This window comes from Durio zibethinus, chromosome 5, assembly GCF_047325235.1.
Source record: "Durio zibethinus cultivar Kanyao isolate XHJ-2024 chromosome 5, ASM4732523v1, whole genome shotgun sequence".
NCBI lineage: Eukaryota > Viridiplantae > Streptophyta > Magnoliopsida > Malvales > Malvaceae > Durio > Durio zibethinus.
The window spans coordinates 34660805-34681528 of NC_143166.1; the positions used below are offsets into that span (position 1 = coordinate 34660805).

General features: G+C 24.4%; 1 protein-coding gene and 1 pseudogene across 1 annotated transcript; one reads left to right on the plus strand and one right to left on the minus strand.

Annotated features, from left to right (window-relative positions):
- Positions 1-1408: 1408 nt before the first annotated feature.
- On the minus strand, positions 1409-6918 carry LOC149518986 (uncharacterized). Its single transcript, XM_089760439.1, has 6 exons — positions 6885-6918; positions 6490-6536; positions 2203-2285; positions 1952-2035; positions 1653-1730; positions 1409-1493 (listed from the first exon to the last, which is right to left on the minus strand). The coding sequence occupies exons 1-6, from the start codon at positions 6916-6918 to the stop codon at positions 1409-1411; spliced, it is 411 nt and encodes a 136-aa protein (XP_089616565.1).
- A 20-nt stretch (positions 6919-6938) lies between these two features.
- On the plus strand, positions 6939-14633 carry LOC111281732 (very-long-chain aldehyde decarbonylase CER1-like; annotated as a pseudogene).
- The last annotated feature ends 6091 nt before the right edge of the window (positions 14634-20724 follow it).

Consider the following 20724-nt stretch of genomic DNA (forward strand, 5'->3'; position numbering starts at 1 on the left):
TTCAGTTTAATTAAAATTATTATAAAAATTTAATAATCACTACAAAAAATATTTATTACAAAATAATAAATTTTAAATCTATAAAAAAATTATATTTGATATTTTATCTTTAATTTAATTAAGGTCTCATAAGATATTATTCTTTCTCTAAGATGAAAATAGTAAAAGTAATTTTTTATTAATTTTAAAATTTATATTTTTTTAAAAATAACTTTTTTAATTACAATTATTTACAAATAATTTTAATAAAATTTTTTAAAGTTTTCATAAAATTTCGATTCCACCACTCTTGAAAATGTATTCCTAAGAAGTGTTATAACTTATTGGTACTGTAATTTTGAGATGTATTATTATTTTTTAGAAATAAAATTTGTGAAATTGATATTTTAATAATTTTACTTGCAAAAAATTTTGAAAAAAAATAAGGTGTATAAAGCAAAAACGTAGGTGCGTTTAAAATTCTCTTTTTTTTTTTTTTTTTTTTAGAGTGTAAGTTAGTTATTAAGTGGTTGTAATTTGGTTATTTTAGTTGAAGTGATATGTCGGTTTAATCTGAATTTTTGGGATCTATATCAATTCGATTATTTTAATTGACCACCAACTAACACATGGAGATTTCAACTTGTTACCCTTGATTGGATTGTTAACTGCCAGCTCAATTTTTGCCTACGATGTTAACCCTAATTTCCCTAATTTTTTTAGGTTTATGCTCTACTTCGAGTAAAGATTTGTCCGATTTTGATTTGTGCATATAGGACAAATGACCTAATACCATGTCTTTTTGCTATGATTTCATTTTCTTTTTATTTTAATTTAATTCCTTTTTCTTTTTCTTTCATGTTTTTCATCAAATATTCAACATATTTTCCATATTTTTTGATTATTAACAGTTTGAAATAGCTCTTATTTATATTTATAATTAAAAAAAATTATGATTATGATATAGGTGGTAATCATAAATATATTACCAACTAGCTTGCTAGTCATACGGTGCACAGATTATTTTAATTTTATTTAAATTTAAATAAAAATAAAAATTAATATTATTAAATTATTAACATGTTCAAAAAAAATATATATTATAAATATTATAATTAAAAATATTAAATCAAAATAAAAATAAAAATTTTAATTAACAAATTAATAAACTTTAAAATATATGATAAACAATATTGGAGGAAGAAAAAATGTCCAGAAGATATTGTAAAAAATATTATTAATTATGCCAACAAAATATTAAAATAGAAACTAAAAGTCTTATCACTTCAAATGAACTTAATTCAATTTGCATGATCTCCAACTTTTTTTATCATTTTTATACACCTGTAAATTTATATAATTTTAAGATAAGTTCTATTTATTTAAGAGAAATAATGATTTTAAATATTTCAATAATATACGTGATAACTTACTCCCGTGTACATATTTTCTTTGTAGGAGTTTCAGTAATATCATAATCTTTAACATCTATATGGCTTTTCAAAACTTTGTTCCTTTCAATTGTTTTGAGGTTGACATCTAATATGAAATTATGTTCCTGTAAAAATTGAAATGAAATAATTTTAAATTTTAAATAATAGTATTAAATTATAAACAATTATTTAAGAAAATTATTGGCAAAAAGTTTTAATAAAACGTACTAAACTACTTACCTTTTGTATTTTTCAAGTAAATACCAATTTTCCTCTACGTTAAATATCTCATGAATATGTGTAACAGTCAATCTTGAACTTTTATGAAAAAAATTGTAATCATTGAGTTCTACTTCAAAAATATATGAACGGCTTATCAACTATTCCAATATTTTTTCCACTTTGGCATCTTCATATTCTTGTGAATGAGTTTTATAGAAATTTAATTAAATAACAATGATATTCATACAAATTTAGAAAATTATTTTAAATATGATATAATCTCATTTTTCATTTGAAACAATTGTTCAACTATATACTCTAGAATTTGATTAGCTTTTCCATAAAAAAGGACAAATAGTGCATTGCTAAGCTCGTTCGATACATTGACAATTAACTTGTACCTATGATGGAATATTAATAATAATCAAACTTACCTTCAATTGAAAAAAATGAAAAGAAAAAAAGAAGTAAATATCCAAACGATTATGTTTTAAAAGTTACTTATTTAAAAATATTTTAGTAAATTTTACTTAAATTGACATATAATGATGATGAAATTTAATGATACCTTACAACTGGAAATATGTATAGATGGTTTTCATACAACTTTTGTAGTTGTTGTCTCAAAACTACAACCTCTTTTTGCCAAAACTGTCAAGTAAAAAGTAAATGCTAATTTATTTAGAACATAAGAAAATTTGTACTCTTCATTCCCATGGAAAGAAAGCAACGTGCATTTTAATAACATGATGTGAAATGATAATATGACAGTAATATGAAAGCTTGTGAAAAGAAAAAAAAAATCACTTCAAATGGAAAAGCAATAAAAGAATAGTGTTAAAATCTGTGAAAAGATGGAGTATTGCTTGGAAAATAAATTGAATGGAAAGACGATAAAGAATCAAGTTATATAATAGATATATTTTATTCAAATAAGAAATTTATCTATAAATAATATTTAATCAGATAATAATATTTAAATTTTAATATTTTATATCTTTATCTGATAGTTTTTTTTTATGTTTTATATCTTAATATTTTTATCTGATATTACATTAGTTATTATCATATATAACCATTTAAAAATAATAAGTTAGAATACTCACACTTATTATTTTTTTTTTGTAAGCATTTTTTTATGACAAAAAAATTTGTCTTATGTAATTATGATAACTTTTAGAAGTAATACACTTATTTTTCTATTGGCAAAGTGGCTATGTCTTGACACAAGGTCATACTTTGCCTATTATTTTCATTTTTTTTATCCAGCAAATCATGCCCCAAATTATAAGTATAAAAAACAAAATACTTATCAAGGCTTCAAACAATAAAATATATATATTTCTTATTTAAGCAGTTTATAAGTAACATGATTAAAGATTTATTACTTGTTTAATATGAAAAACATAAATTTTATTTTTATTTTTGGCATAATGAAACATATAAAATATCTTTTTGTGGGTATATGCAATATAAAAACATATATAATACATATTTAGATTAATTGTCCCCAGATTTACATGCATTAATATTTCACAATTTAATTTAAGTTTGTTATGGTAATTAAATACTCATGTTAATTGTAGATAAATTAGAAAGGATAAATTATTTTAAAATAAATTTTAAATTAAGATAAAAGTGATATACATGATAAAAGAATTTCATTAGAATTTAAATTGATTTTTGATTAAAATTTAAAATTTTAGATAATTTAATAATTTTTAAAATATATTTTTTATAAATAATTTACAATTAATAAATATTTTATGTGTTATCATAATGAGAATTTTTAAGATTTATCTTACGTGTCGAAAAAAAAAAGTGTCCACGTAAGCATTCATGTCAGCAATTATTATAGACACACTACTTGGTATGGGCCAAAACCCATTGGGTCCAATTTAATAGGGCCCGGGCCTAAGCCTATTGGGCCCGATTCAATGGGATCCAAGTGATAGGCCCAACTATTTTTTTTTAAATTTTAATTTTATTTTGGTTTTTATTTTGATATTATTATTATTATTATTTATTTTATTTTAAGATAATAGGATATTAATTAAAAAATTAAAAAATAATAAAAATAAAATAAAAAGAAAAAGGTGGTTTAGTTTGCATGAAACTGGATTGAAGAGTTTAAAGTGGATTGGAAGAGGTTGAACAAGGTTAATGACAGAAGCAAATTGGGACTTGTACTTAGATTTGGATTATATGGTCTTAAAGTCCTATAAATACAGATCCTAGGCAAGTTTGAGAAACCCAGAAACACAAAACACAGTAAGCAGAGAGAAAGAAAAAATTTTAGAATTATTTTTGAAAAATTTTTTGAAAAATTTTTAGATTTCGACGAAATTTTTTGGTGCTGGTTGAATTTTTCGACAGGATTCCCAGAATCCAGTGAAATTTTTGATGAATGTTGAATTTTTTTACGATCGTCCAACAACCTAACCCAGATTCCGATGGTATTCCTCAGAATCTAGTTGAAGTTCAACCGGAGTTTATCCGATTTTTAAAGAGAGGGAAGAGAAGAGAAAGGGAAGAAAGAGAAGATAAATGAGAGATCTGAAACAGAAGGCTAAAACTTGGGCTTTTATAACTTTCTCAAAACGACATCGTTTTGGCATTTAAATCAACCCAAGATCCGTGTGTTTTCATTTGGGCAACCTGACTCGAATGCCAACCCATTTGACCGACTCATATTCCAACCAGCCGTATCCCTGAGCCACATCTTCGAGCCGTCGTTTGTACCTGCAGTCGAGCCGATTTAGCCGTCAGTCGAGTCGTTTTTTATTTTTCTTTGGTTTTTATTTAGTATTTTTCTTAGTTTTTTTTCCTTTTTAGTATTTTTTTCTTTTCTTTCATGATTAAATTTAGAAAATAAAATAAAATAAAATTTGAGAATAAATATTACTTATCCAATGATGAAATTTATAGAAATTTCAAATGGTAAATTTTTATAAAATTCCTAGGTGAGAAATTTTGTCTAAATTTTTCACAAATGGTAGAATAATTTAGATAAAGTTTTAATAACAATAACTAATATTTATTTTCAAACAAAAAAATATAAAAATAAAAATATAAAATATAAAAGTATAAAAATATTTGGAATTAAATACAAATTATCCAAGGATGAGATTCTTATAAATTTCAAATGGTAAGTTCCTAAGAAATCTCTAGGTGAGAAATTTCCTCTAAATTTGACCTAAATGGTGAAATAATTTAGATGAAATTTCAATACAAATAATTATATTCTTTTTCAAATAATAAAATTTGGTTGAAAATATGTTATAATTATCGAAAGATGAGATTTTTAGGAATTTCAAATGGTTAATTCCTAATAAATCTCTAGATGAGAAATTTTTTCTAAATTTGGCTCAAATGATGGAATAATTTAGATGAAATTTCAATAAAAATAATTGTCATATTATTTTCTTTCCAAGAAAAAAAATTAAAAAAAAATTCTAAATAGGCACAAATGGTAGAAAATTTTAAAAATTCAAAAAAAAAAAATATTTTTAATTTGGCCCAAATGGTGAAATAATTAGATATATTTTCAACAAAAAAATAAAACTAACAAAATTTTTTCCGATGACGGAGCCTCTTCAAGGAAAACAAATGGAATCATTGAATACTCTTAAGGTGAGGAAATATTTTTAAGAGTTCTACCAGATTGATGGAAGAATCTTATAAATTATTTTCAATATTTAACATAAAAATTTAAAATCATTAGATTCAAGACCCTAAGATAAATTTAAAATAATATGGTACCGTCCTTTGGATGAGATTTCAAATAATAAAATTTGGTTGAAAATATGTGATAATTATCTAAGGATGAGATTCTTAAGAATTTCAAATGGTAAATTCTTAAGAAATCTCTAGGTGAGAAATTTTCTCTAAATTTAGTCCAAATGATGGAATAATTTAAATGAAATTTCAATAAAAATAATTGTCATATTATTTTTTTTTAATTTTCAAGAAAAAATTAAAATTTTTTTTAAATAGGCCCAAATGGTAGAAAAATTTAAAAATTCAAAACAAGAAAATATTTCTAATTTGGCCCAAATGGTGTAATAATTAGATATATTTTCAACAAAAAATAAAACTAACAAAATTTTTTTCGATGACGGAACCTCTTCAAGGAAACAAACGGGATCTTTGAATACTCTTGAAGTGATGAAAAATTTTTAAGAGTTCTACTAAATTGATGGAAGAATCTTATAAATTATTTTCAATATTTAACATAAAAATTTTAAAACCATTAGACTCAAGATCTTAGGATAAATTTAAAATAATATGGTACCATCCTTTGGATGGGTATCTGAGGGTGCTATAACCTTTCTCACATGTAACCGAACTCTTGAACCCTATTCTGATTAGTAGAATCAAACCTATTCTTTTATGGATCTTTAGTCAAGCTCAAGAGCTCCTTAAGATGATAGATTCCTTAGGTGATCAATCATACCTAATTAAAAAAAATTAGTGAGGACTTCATTTGTTAAATCTAAGTATAGATTTACGGATTTATATGTTATGATAATTATTATATGATAACTATGTATGTTGTAATATATATATATATATATATATATATATATATATATATATATATGATTGGGTTTTTTTCTAAACAGAGCCTGGATACTTTATTTTATCGGTCCAACCAAGTCAATCATAAATCATTTTAATTGAAAATATTAATCTGGATACACCCTCATGAAATGGATCTCTAATTGCACTTCATTACACTTCACGATACAAATTTTCAATCAATTTTTTTGGGGCGAAACAAGGGATATCTTGATCTGACGAGAGAACGAAGGAATCCCATATGACCCAATATATTTGATAAGTCGCACTATACCTCAACCCAGCTTGCATCATCATCTCCTGGAACTTGAAAAGAAACCCCTGGAACACCAACAAGCATAAAGGAAAAAGAATGTAATATTATATTTCATTTTGATTGTGGAAGCGTAATTAGTAAAAATGGTCTTTTCCTTTTGATTGTGGAAGCATAACACGTTATAATGATCTTCATAATATGTAATATTCGAGTTATCTAGATCTAAAGTTCCATCGCAAAAGTATAAATATAGTTCCTACATCAACTGGAACTCCAGCTTTTATGCTTGCCTAGCCTTTTTCTCATTTTCACTTTTTAAGTAAGCACTGATTTAAGTTTTGGATTGTAAACGTCAGAAAAATTTTTAACCATTATCGTTAACCGATTTTTTTTTAATGCTTTCAGATTTTTACCATTTGTAAACAGCTCAACACCACCACTTAGCATCAAGGTTTCAGGCAATTGAAATGGAAGGTTGGGACTTGGATTTCGGGTCGGTATCAAATTAACGCTAATTATCCAGCTTATATTTCTTTCTTTAATCGAACTTAGGACGTCCAAATTTGTTTGGCTATGGTGTATCAGTTTCTGCAAACTAGTATATGATATTTTGACTTAAAATTTCACTTAAAATTTAAATAAATATAGTTGATTATGTATATTCATGTTTGATTTTTTTTGGCCAAAATTCATGTTTGATGTTTGATATTTTATTTCTCTTTCTCTAACAGTAAAAGATAAATTAGTAACATTATATGAAAAAAGACGAGAATATGCATTTTGCTTAATGTTAATTAGGATTATTATTTTACTCAGAGTAAATTAAGTTAAAATGAATAACATCTTTATTCAATCTTTTTTATTTAATTAATTATACTTCAAAGAGTTTTTTTTTTTTTTAAAGTAGATTTAAAAGAGTTAATTTGCTAGCTTTTGTCAAGAAAAAAAAATCAGTTTTTGTAAGTTTTACAGTAAAAAAACTGTCACGGCATTAATAATGTGGGTTGGGTATATTTTATATAAGATTTATATTTTATATATTGTTATTAATTCACATATTATCACATTATTAATGAATAAATTTTAAAAAATTAAAAATCGTGATAAAAATTAACTTTAATTTATTTTTAAAAATGTTTTTAACTTTTAATTTTACTCATTAATAGCATTTTAATTTATGATTTAATGGTAATATAAAAAATATATATCATATCAGGCCAGCGCCAGTTTAATATTAGGACGTAGAAAATCTTGCAGGGATTTTGTGTTTTTCTAGGTTTGAAAGCTCGTTCCTTAATAATTTTCTAATTGAACAAAAATATATCCCCACCCCAACTACCTTGTGAGAAACTTTTCATATCAGGTCCTAACTCTTTCAACTAACGAATTGCCACCAAGTGGCATATAAACCGTGGGAGTGTGGGGAAAACGAAGAAATAAGCAGCTGAGAAATATTGGCTACTAAACCTGGAGTTCTCACTAACTGGCCGTGGAAACCTCTTGGGAACTTCAAAGTACTGCTTTATTGATTGTTCATTATTTTTGTTGGTAATTTAGAATATGATGCATCTTACATTAGATAAAAAAATTTAATTATTGACAAATAAAATTAATTTTTATATTAATTTTATTTATATTTTAAATAATTATGTTTGAACATAAATAATTATCATATAACAGATGTTTATAAATATTTGAATATAAATAAATTATTATTTATAAAGATCATGATTATACAAAATGTTATAATTATACAAAAGGTCATAATCATCTGAATAAAAATTTATGTATGTTTATTCATTATAAATAAATCTTTTAATATAACTATTTTCATTGTTTCCAATTGAAGAGTTTGAGATTTTATTATATCCTAAAGGCATAATTGTTATTAAGAAAATGTTCTTCACACCTCAAAGCCAAAATTTTTTTCTATTATTTCTCTTCTCTTTTTTATTTTTTTCTAATAATTTACAGGCAATTATGATAAAGTTATATTTTACATAAGGAAGATACAAAAAAAGAAAAAATTGGCATGATTTGGAGATCAGTATTAAAGAAGGCTCAATGTTTCAAAAGATTAATGTTTCTATGGACCAAAATGTTAATTTTTATAAAGATCTTTATTAGAGATATGCATTTTATTTTTTACATAATTGCTAGTAAAAAGATTTGTTGAATACGATAAACACGTTAACAATTTATTTCATTAGTATATAAAGTTAAAACACAATATGTAAATTATTGATTATACTGCATAAGTTTATGCATAAACTGAAATTAACTCCACAATTAGGTTTAACGAATTGGATTATATCTATTTGAAAAATCAATACTTATAAAGATTGTGATGAAAAATAGCCTGAAAACATAAAAGAGAAAAACATGAATTGATTTGCGATGAAAAGAATTATTATTTGTTATAAAGTAATGAATTAAATTGGGTTTTAATGCAAGGGCTGATTATTTAATTGTTATGTCTTGGTTATATATAGAATAGACAAATTGTCTTATGGTTTCTATGAAAACAATTGAAAAAAGATAAAGGTATTTACCATGAAAAATTAGATATAAGTGAAGAATATATACAGAAAATAAGATTTCACTGCAAGATTAGTTTTATTTTTAAATCATGGCACCAAAATTGAGATAATAAGTTGAGTCAAGCTATTTATATGGTTCTATCTTTGTTAGTCATTTATAAATCAAATGTTGATATATATATTTTTTAAATTTATTATTGGTTTAAATTTTGACTTGTGTTCAATTTTCATAAATCAATTAAAATTAAATTGATATATGTGAATAATTATTATTAAGATATGGTGTTTCATGGATTAATTGGTAAAAAAATAAACCAAATAATTGTTATTATCAAAAAATGGGTAGTATGACAATTAGTTTTGCCTACTAGGTGTATTATACTAGAAGTGATTTTACAAAATAAAATTTATTATAAACAATCACAAAGTTGAAATCATAAATAGTAGTCAAAGAGTTAATCAATAGTTACAAAAAAGCATTATTGCTTTTTTCATATAAGATATTGATTAAACGAAAAAGCATGTCTTTAAAAAAATATTAAAGCATTTGTCAATTACTAGTATTTTGAAGGATGCTCATCAATGTCTAATTGGGCATGTTTCTAAATTAAAAAAGAACATGCAAATTTCAATGTTCTAAAGGCACCAATACATAGATGTCTTTAACTCTATTTTGTGATGGCATGGAGAACATTGGTGCAGTTTGTCATATATTATGAAAATGAACTGAATGAGATAAAATTTTCTTTCTTATACATGTAAGAAAGATATTGACTATGGAGATAGAATACTATCATCCAATTAATATATTATGGGTTAAAGACAATGAAGATATTTTTGCTTCTTGCACCTGAAAAAATGACATTTTGTAGGCTATTAAAATGAAAAGTGAACAAGTTCCTAAGGTTTTCAATAGTTTCATGAAAATGGTAAGGATGTGGCTGGTTATACACCATATTAACATATAGGCTTAGATAATAATATTGGTTTATGAAAGCCGTAAACCTTAGAGTTAGCCAATCAATGATTTAATCAATGCAAATTTATCATGAATTTTTACATAAAATATGAATAGAACTAATATTGTAATTATTGTTTATTCTATTTTATGAAAATGATTCTTTAGATTTATATTTCATAACTTATATTGATATGGTGATTTAGATATGAACATATAGATCATAAAATGATTGTAAAAGTATTTAAAATTGAAGTTAAATATACTATGGACTCTTATTTTACATAGGCATATTGGTCTTATGAGTAAAGTTTGAATTTATCATATATTTGAAAATATTATGACCAATTAAAAGTGATAAACAATAGAGATATATAAGTTGCACAATGGTGGAGAAATAAAGTTCTCATAAAAAAATATTGAAATCAAATTTAGAGGTTTCAATAGTCATGAACTTGGAATTGACTACTAGGTAACTAATATATGCATTGGAAACTCATGATAACATTTGAGATAGTTGATTTTCACAAAAAGCTATCATTATAAATGAGATAACTTCAATAGCCAAATCTACATGCTTGGTAGGTGTGATGTGGATTATTATGGTTGGCTTAGAATAACCATAAACCAAAATTGATGCCACAATCTTGATCACGTTGTGGTAATTTTTTGTTATATATATGGTCTAATTCATGGATTATACAAATGAGTTATCATTTATGGTTTTGTACAGTGAAAATTTCAAAATATATTTACTTTGAAAGCCATAAGTGATTCAAAGATCTTATAAATATAAAAACTTTTATAATAGCAAAAGAAATGCTATTTGATCCATTTAAGTGATGAAAATGGTTTTGCTCATGGTAATAAAAAATTATTAATAGTGTCCATGATGAAATAGATTCATATAAATATTTATGAATTGACATAAAAGTCTTAAAAGAAGACTATATAAATATGATTATATTTAAAATTTGCTTATTAATGTAAACTCTTATATTAGATTAACATATAAAAGTTTTGAAACTTTTATAGAAATATTAAAATATTTACTAGTTATTTTTCACTAAGTGTGGATTTGGAGGCTTTCTATTTAAAAAAAATCACCAAATAATGAATTGATAAATAAAATAGCAACTTGATTAAGTATATATAATATATTGAATAATTGAATAAGACATTCTTTAATAAAAGAATGCATACTTGCACATGGTGGAAGTGTTAAGAATCAAAATAAATAAAAATTACCATTATAGTGTTGTAAGATTTTAGTATAATTTTATGAGCAAATTATCAAATTAATAAGTTTAAACACTTATTAAAATAAAATCATAAAAAAAAGGTCCTTAAAAATCTTAAAAGGACTACAATCATTTGGTTTATTCATTGAGTTTATCAAATTGTACTAGAAGTATAATTGTATTAAAAATGTATATAAGTATGAAAATAGAATGGTTGAAATTAATGAATATAGAGTTGTGATCACAACCAAAATCAACTATTTCTTAAAATGATAAGAATGAAGTAATAATGTTTAGAGCATATAAATGATATGTATAATGAAAAGTTTGGACATATTAGCTTGAAATGATTATATTAGAGATTCAATTTCAAGTGAGAGTAATTATAATAAAAGAAAATTAAATTTCAAGATATTTGGTTGGTAGTACTACAAATAGAATGGATTTAAACCCTCATTATTAGACACCAATAATGGGAACCCCACTTTAAATTAGTAACCTCTAATTACAAAGTTTAATGGGTAAAATGAGTTATTGTTATGTGTCTATTAAGCACTAGTAAAATCCATTCAAATTTTAAAAACTTGCATGATTCATTGCGTGAGGAGGATGGGTTTTTATACTCTCAATGGAGTTTTAAATGTCTAAAGCAATGGACACATAACGAAAACTTTACCTATATAAATATAAAAATAGTTCCGCTTCAATAAGAAAAATTGGGATCTCTCTTGTAAATGTTTATGAATATAATAAGCACATGGTCATAATATTGCTAAAAGTGATTATAAATTTTTGACAGAAGAATAAAAAAAGATTATGTGTGTTATATCTTCAATTCTAACACTAGAAGTTAAGGTTTAATCTGCGGACACCATCAACTTCATTAGAATTCTAAGATATATTCGTGAATTGAATGTTTAAATCGAGAGATATCTTTTTGTATTTATAATATTTATTTGTGTAAAAGGTAAAAATTAAACACCAACATTCCAAACTAGTGAAAAATTATTGATAGTTTAGAATATGGTGCATCCCATATTGGATAGAAAGATTTAATTATTGATGAATAAAATTAATTTTTATATTAATTTTATTCATATTTAAAATAATTATGTTTGAATACAAATAATTATTATATGATAGATAGTCATAACTATTTGAATGTAATAGATTATTATTATAAAGATCATGATTATACAAAATATCGTAACTATCTAAATAAAAGTTTATGTTTATTTATTTATTATAAATAAATATTTCAGTATAACTATTTTTACTGCTTCTAATTGGAGAGTTTGAGGTTTTGTTGTATCATAAAGGCATAATTACCTTTAAGAAAGTATTTTTCATGGCTCAAAGCTAAATTTTTTTTTTTATTATTTCTTTTTCCTTATTTATTTTTTCTTACAATTCTTCCTTCGGGTAATAACTGCAGTATGCTATAGACATACATACATATATATGTATGACACTCACTGCTTGGATGCATTTGTTTGCATGGTATGATAGTATCATATTTTGGCTCCATGGGTGGTTCACAGCACTTACTGTTTCGTGAGTAAAGGAGAAAAGGAGGTAGACCTTTTTTACTTCCTCATATTCCCATTTTTTCTCACAAGATTCATTCACAATCAGATATGGGTTTCTTATTCTCGTTACAAAACTGCCAAAAGAAACAACAGGATTGTTGATAAGGGCATCGAGTTTGAGCAAGTTGACAGAGAAAGCAACTGGTTAATTACTCCTAATTATTAGCTGTGTTGTTTCTCTTTTCAATTTGGGCCTAATATCATGAAAATGATGGATGGTTTGGCACTTGGCATGTAGGGATGACCAAATCATATTAAATGGACTTCTTTCCTACTTGGAGAATATGATAATACAGGAGTATCTTACTTGCCTATATAAAGATCAGATGGATTTATAATCATAATTCTACTCTATATGGGCCTTGTTGAGTTCTTCTATTATTGGCTTCACTGGGCCCTGCACCACCATCACCTTTACTCTCGCTATCACTCCCATCACCATTCTTCTATTGCCATCGAGCCCATTACCTATGAGCTAGAACCACCCGAATGGCATTTAGCATTCTTTAAAAGAATAATGATAATCAACTATATATATGTACTCTCATATAATTTATTAATTCAAATGTAACACAAATGAATTACTACATATGGTTCTTTTGGCAGCGGTCATTCATCCATTTGCAGAAGATGTTGCTTACTTCTTGCTTTTTGCAATCCCATTAATGACAATGGCTTTTACGGGCATTGCTTCCCTTGTAGCTGTATTTGGTTACATAACTTATATTGATCTCGTGAACAATACGGGACACTGCAACTTCGAACTGGTTCTAAACTGGGTTTTCTCTATTTTTCCACCTCTTAAGTATTTCATGTATACCCCCACGTAAGTTTTCCATTGATGAGTTTCTCTAGCCATTATGTACCCATTACTATAGTTATATACTGTTGGTAGTTTAGAATGTGGTGCACTTTATATTGGATAGAAATATTTAATTATTAATAAATAAATTTAATTTTTGTATTAAGTTTATTTATATTTTAAATAATTATGTTTAAACAAAAATAATTATCATATGATAAATAGTCATAACTATTTGAATATAAATAGATTATTATTCATAAATGTTATGATTATATAGAAAGTCATAACCATCTAAATAGAAGTTTATGTTTATTCATTTATCATAAATAAATCTTTTAGTATAATTATTTTTACTGCTTCTAATTGGAGAGTTTAAGGCTTTGTTATATCCTAAATGCATAATTACCTTTAAAAAAATGTTTTTCATACCTCAAAGCCAAAATTCTTTTCTATTATTTCTCTTCTCCTATTTATTTTTTCTAACAATTTAAAGGTAATTATGAGAAATTTATATTTCACATGAAAAAGATATAAAGAAAAGAATTTGGCATGATTTAGAGATCACTATTAGATAAGGTTCAAGGTATCAAACGATTAATATGTTTATGGACCAAAATGTTAATTTTTATAAAGATCTTCATTAGAGGTATATATTTTATTTTTTGCATATTGCTGGTAAAAAGATTGACTGAATGAGATAAACATGTTTACAGTTTATTTCATTAGTGTGTAAAATCAAAACAAAATATGCAAAATATTGATTACATTGCATAAGTTTATGTGTATACTAAAATTGACTCCATAATTTGGTTTAATAAATTGTATTATATTTATTTGAAAAATCAATACTTGTAAAGACTAGGATGGGATATAGCCTGAAAACATAAAAGAGAAATATATGAATTGATTTACAAAAAAAAAAATTATCACTTGTTATCAAGTAACGAATTAAATTAGATTCTAATGGAATGATTGATTGTTTAATTATCATCTCTTGGTTATATATAAAACAGGCAAATTGTCCCATAGTTTCTATGAAAACAATCAGAAATAGATAAAGAAATTTATCATGAGAAATTAGATGCAAGTAGAGAATATATGTAGAAAATAAGATTTGATTATAAGATTAGTTTTATTATTAAATCAGGGCACCAAAATTAAGACAATAAGTTGAGTCAAACTATTTGTATAATTCTATCTTTATTAGTCGTTTATAAATCAAATGTTGATATATATATTTAAAATTTATTATTGGTTTAAATTTTAACTAGAGTTTAATTTTCATGAAAACCAATTAAAATTAAATTGATATATGTGAATAATTATTATTAAGATATGGTATTTCATGGATTAATTGGTAGATAATAAATCAAATAATGGTTATTATCAGAAACATGGGTAGTATAACATGTATTTTACTTGTTGGGTGTATTACATTAGAAGTAATTTTACAAAATAAGATTTTATTGTGAACAATCACAAAGTGAAAATCATAAAAAGTCATCAAAAAGTTAATCAATGGTTACAAAAAAACATTATTACTTTTTGCATATGGGATATTGATTAAATGAAAAGGCATGCCATTAAAAAATATTGAAGTATTATCAGTTACTAGCATTTTGAAGGATGCTCATCAATGTCTAATTAGGCATATTTATAAATTAGAAAAGAATATGCAAATTCAACGTACCAAAGGCACCAATTCATGCATGTTTTTAATTTCATTTTATGATGGCACGGAGAACATTGGTATAGTTTGCCATATTATGAAAATGAACTGAATGGGATGTAATTTTCTTTCTTATACATATAAGAAAGATATGGACTATGGAGATAGAATGCCATCATTCAATTAATACATTATTAGTTAAAAACAATGAAGGTATTTTTTCTTATACTCGAAAAAATAGCCTTTTACAGACTGTTAAAATAAAAAGTGAGCAAGTTTTCAAGGTTTTCAATAGTTTCATGACAATGGCAAGGATGTAGTTAGTTATATACCATATTAATGTATGGGCTTAGATAATAATGTTGGTTTGTGAAAACCGTAAGCTTTAAAGTTAGCCAATCAATGATTTAACTAATGCAAACTCATCATGAATTTTTGCATGAAATATGAGTAGAACTCATATTATAATTATTGTTTATACTATTTTATGAAAATGATTGTTTGGATTCATGTTTTATGACTTGTATTGATATAATGATCTAGATATGAACATATTGGTCACAAAATGATTATGAAAATATTTAAAATTGGAGTTAAATATACTATGGACTCTTATTGTATATGGGCATATTAGTCATATGAGTAAAGTTTGAATTTATTTTATATTGAAAATGTTATGACCAATTAAAAGTGATAAATAATAGAGATATATAGGCTACACAATGGTGGAGAAATAAAGTTCTCATAAAATTTTAAAATCAAGTTTAGAGGTTTCAATAATCATAAACATAGAATTAACTATTGGGCAATTACTATATGCATTGAAAACTCATGATAACATTTAAAATAGTTGGTTTTCACTAAAAGCCATCATTATAAATGATATAACCTTAATAGCCAAATCTACATGATTCGTAGGTAGGAGGTGGATTATTATGTTGTCTTAGAATAGCCATAAGCTAAAATTGATGTCACAATCTTAATCACATTGTGGTAATTTTTATTATGTATATAGTCTAATTCATAGATTGTACAAATAATTTATCATCTATGATTTTATATAGTGAAAATTTCAAAGGTATATTTACTTTGGAAGCCATTAGTGATTTAAAGATCTTGTGAATTTGAAAACTTTTATAACAGCAAAAAGAATGTTATTTGATCCATTTGGGTGATGGAAATGGTTTTGTTCATAGTAATAAAAAAAATTATTAATAGTGTCCATGATAAAATAGATTCATATTAATATTTATGAATTGACATAAAAGTTTTAAAAAGAGACTTTAGAAGCATGATTATATTTGAAATCTGCTTATTGATGTAAACTCTTATGTTGAGTTAAAATATAAAAGTTTTGAAACTTTTATTCAAATATTAAGATATCAACTAGTTATTTTTCACTAAAGGTGAATTTTGAGGCCTCTTACTTAGAAAAAAAAATAAATAGTGAAAAGATAAATGAAATGGTAACTTGATTAAGTATATATGATATCTTGATAATTAAATGAAATATTCTTTAATAAAAGCATGCATACTTGCACATGGTGGGGGTGATAAGAATAATAAGAAATAAAAATTACCACCATAGTATTGTGAGATTTTAGTCTAATTTTACAAGCAAATTATATAAGCTAATAAGTTTAAATACTTATTAAAGTAAAGTCATAAAAAGGTTCACAAAAAGCTTAAAAGGACTAAAATCGTTTGGTTTATTCATTGAGTTTATCTAATTGTACTAAAAGTATAATTGTATTAAAAATGTATAAAAGTATAAAAATAGAATGGTTGAAATTAATAAATATAGAGTTGTGGCCATAACCAAAATCAACTATTTCTTAAAATGATAAAAATAAGACAACAATGTTTGGAGCATATAAATGATAAGCAAAATGAAAAGTTTGGACATATTAGCTTGAAGCAAGATTCAATCTCAAGTAAGGGTAATTACTATAAAAAAAATTTAATTTTAAGATATTTGGTTAGTAGAACTACAAGTAGAATATATTTAAACCCTTATTATTAGACACCAATAATAGGAACCTAACTTTGAATTAATAACCTCTAATTACCAAGTTTAATGGGTAAAAAGAAGTTATTGTTATGTGTCTGTTAAACACTAATAAAATTTATTCAAATTTTAAAAACTAGTGTGATCTATCACGTGAGAAAGATGAGTTTTTATACTCTTAATAAAGTTTTAAATGTCTAAAGCAATTGAAACATAATAGAAACTCTACTTATATAAACATAATAGTGGTGCTGCTTTAACAAGAATAATTGAGGTCTCTTTTGTAAATGTTTATGAATAGGATAAGCATATGGCTATAATAGTGCTAAAAGCAGTTATAAAATCTCTTATAGAAGAATAAATAAGTATTATATATGTTATATCTTCAATTCTAACACTAGGAGTTGAGGTTTAATCTGTGAACACCATCAACTTCATTAGAATTTTAAGATATAGACGTTAATTGAATGTTTAAATCGAGATATACATTCTTGTATTCATAATATTTATTTATGTGAAAGGTTAAAATTAAGCACCAACATTCCAAACTAGTAGGGGTTATTGGTAGTTTAGAATGTGGTGCATTTTACATTAGATAGAAAGATTTAATTGTTTATGAGTAAAGTTATACTAAAATCCTATCCCACATTGGATATAATTTGTTCATAAAATTATACTAAAATCTTATAATACTATGGTAATAATTTTAATTTCTTTTGATTCTTATCACTTTACCATGTGCAAATATGTATTCTTTTATTAAATAATGTCTCATTCAATTATAAAGATATCATATATACTTAATCAAATTGTCATTTCATTTATTTTCATTATTTGATGATTTTTTTAAAGTATGAGGCCTCTAAATCTACCTTTAGTGAAAGATAATTAATAAATAATTTATATCTTAATATTTCTTTTTCATAAAAGTTTCAAAACTTTTATATTTTAACTCAATATAAGAGTTTATATCAATAAATAGATTTCAAATATAATAATGCTTCTATAGTCTTCTTTTAAAATTTTTTATGTTAATTCATAAATACTTATATGAATCTATTTAATCATGGACACTATTAATAATTTTTATTACCATGAACAAAACCATTTCTATCATCCAAATGGATCAAAAACCATTCTTTTTGCTATTATAAAAGTTTTAATATTTACAATATTTTTGAATCACTCATGGCTTCCAAAGTAAATATACTTTGAAATTTTTACTATGTAAAATCATAGATGATAAACCACTTGTACAATTCATGAATTAAATCATATACATAACAAAAAATTATCACAACGTGATCAAAGTAGTGACATCAATTTTGGCTTATAGCTATTCTAAGCCAACTATAATAATCCACATCATACCTATAAATTATGTAGATTTAGCTATTTGAGTTATCTCATTTATTGTGATGGTTTTTAGTGAAAACTAATTATCTCAAAGGTTATCATGAGTTTTTAACGTGTATAGTAATTGCCTAGTGATCAATTCCATAATATTTTGATATTCAATCACCAAAAAAACAAAAAATTACTTTTATATTAGAAATGATTATTTAAAACCCCTTTATCTCTTTTTAAATTTGAAATGGTTAATATTGATTCAATTAAGAACTGAATGAGAGGAAGGAAATAAGAAAAATAAAAAAAATCGAATAAGGGGACAGAATGAGAGAACGAGGACTTACCCAAACAACTTGTTAACGTTTGTTCATTTTACATTTAATAAGAAAAAAGAAAAGACAAGAAAATGGCTGCAAAAAGCAAACTAAATTACATTTTACATTAGAAAATCATTAGGTAGATTTTTTTTCCTTCCTTTGCCAACCAACTCTATAACCATGGCCCCATTGAAGCTGAGTGACAACCCAAGCATGACATATCCAAATATGGCCGTAACATCCAAGTACTTGTATAGAGTTTTTTCAACTCAAAACGGTGAGCTTCACGTGGGAGTTTAAAGCCCACGATCGTGGCCCATGCAAAGCCTTGGTCCAAGCTAAGCAGTTTTCTAACCACATTTATTTGTTTGTGGTTATGTCGTGCTCATTAATGGCCGGAAGGAACACTTCTTACAGGCCATTTAGTTCTCCAGTTATCTATGTTGCAAGGTGGTTGCAAGTCTCAATCATATTGGTATATTGTTTGGATGTCTTGGTTGAGGTACAGTAAAACATGTGTCTAATTAAATACATATGACCCCCACAGATTTTAATGTGACCAGAGAAAAATCTATACATATAGAGAAAAGAATCATTAAGGAAAGTATTTAATTACTATTCTCATTATTTGATAAGAAAATGATATGCATTCATATTAAGAGATTTATCCTCATATTATAATTATGAAAACATATATTTTTAATTATTTTCTAAAATACTTTCATACTATAATTAAGAAAATATCTCTTTTCATAAATTGATTATTATGCCCTTTTATCATAATTATAAAAATATCCATTCTCTTATAATTGTTTACTATAATGCCATCATATTATAATTATGAAAATACCAATCACTTATTATTGAATTATGAAAATACCCTTACTCCTATTATTGATCAAAATTAATATAATATTTTCCTATCATAATTACATGAATATCATTCTTTCATAAATGCTCAAAATTATTGTAATACCCTTCCTATCATACTTACGGAAATGCTATTATGAATGTTTAATAGGAAGTTGACATGTGGCATTTTGTTTTAAAATAAATAATATATATTAAAACAATCACCTTGATAATTCTATAATAACCTTTTGTTTATTTGATATAATATTGACATGTGTCTAAATTTATTACTATGCTTTTTACTAAAATTACAAAAATATTTCGTTTCTTATAGTTAGTTAAAATTATTATAATATCTTTTTACAATAATTACAGAAATACTCCTTCTAATATAATTGGTTAAAATTTGACATAGAAAATTTTTTTTAATTTTCTATTAAATTACTTATTATATGTTAAATAACATATAATAAAATAAATTCCATAGAAGTTACTATAATGCCCTTTTGTTTATTTGATATGATTTTAACACATTTTCAAATTTACTATAATGCATTTCTACCATAATTCTGAAAATATTATTTTTTTCATAATTAGCCAAAATTATTATAATGTATTTTTATCGTAATTATAGAAATATGCTTCTTTTATAATTAACAAAAATCACTATAATACTATTTTACCATAATTATAAAATACCTTTTCTATGATATTTGATCAAAATTACTATAATATCCCTTATACTATACTTATGAAAATGCCCCATCTTAACATAATTTATCAAATTTAGTATAATGGCTGTTATACACTAATTGCATAAATGCTCTTATGAGTGCCCCAAAAGAAATTGACATGTGATATTTTATTTTAAAATTACTATAATACTTGTATTAAATTACATATTAAATTTTAATATAATATAAA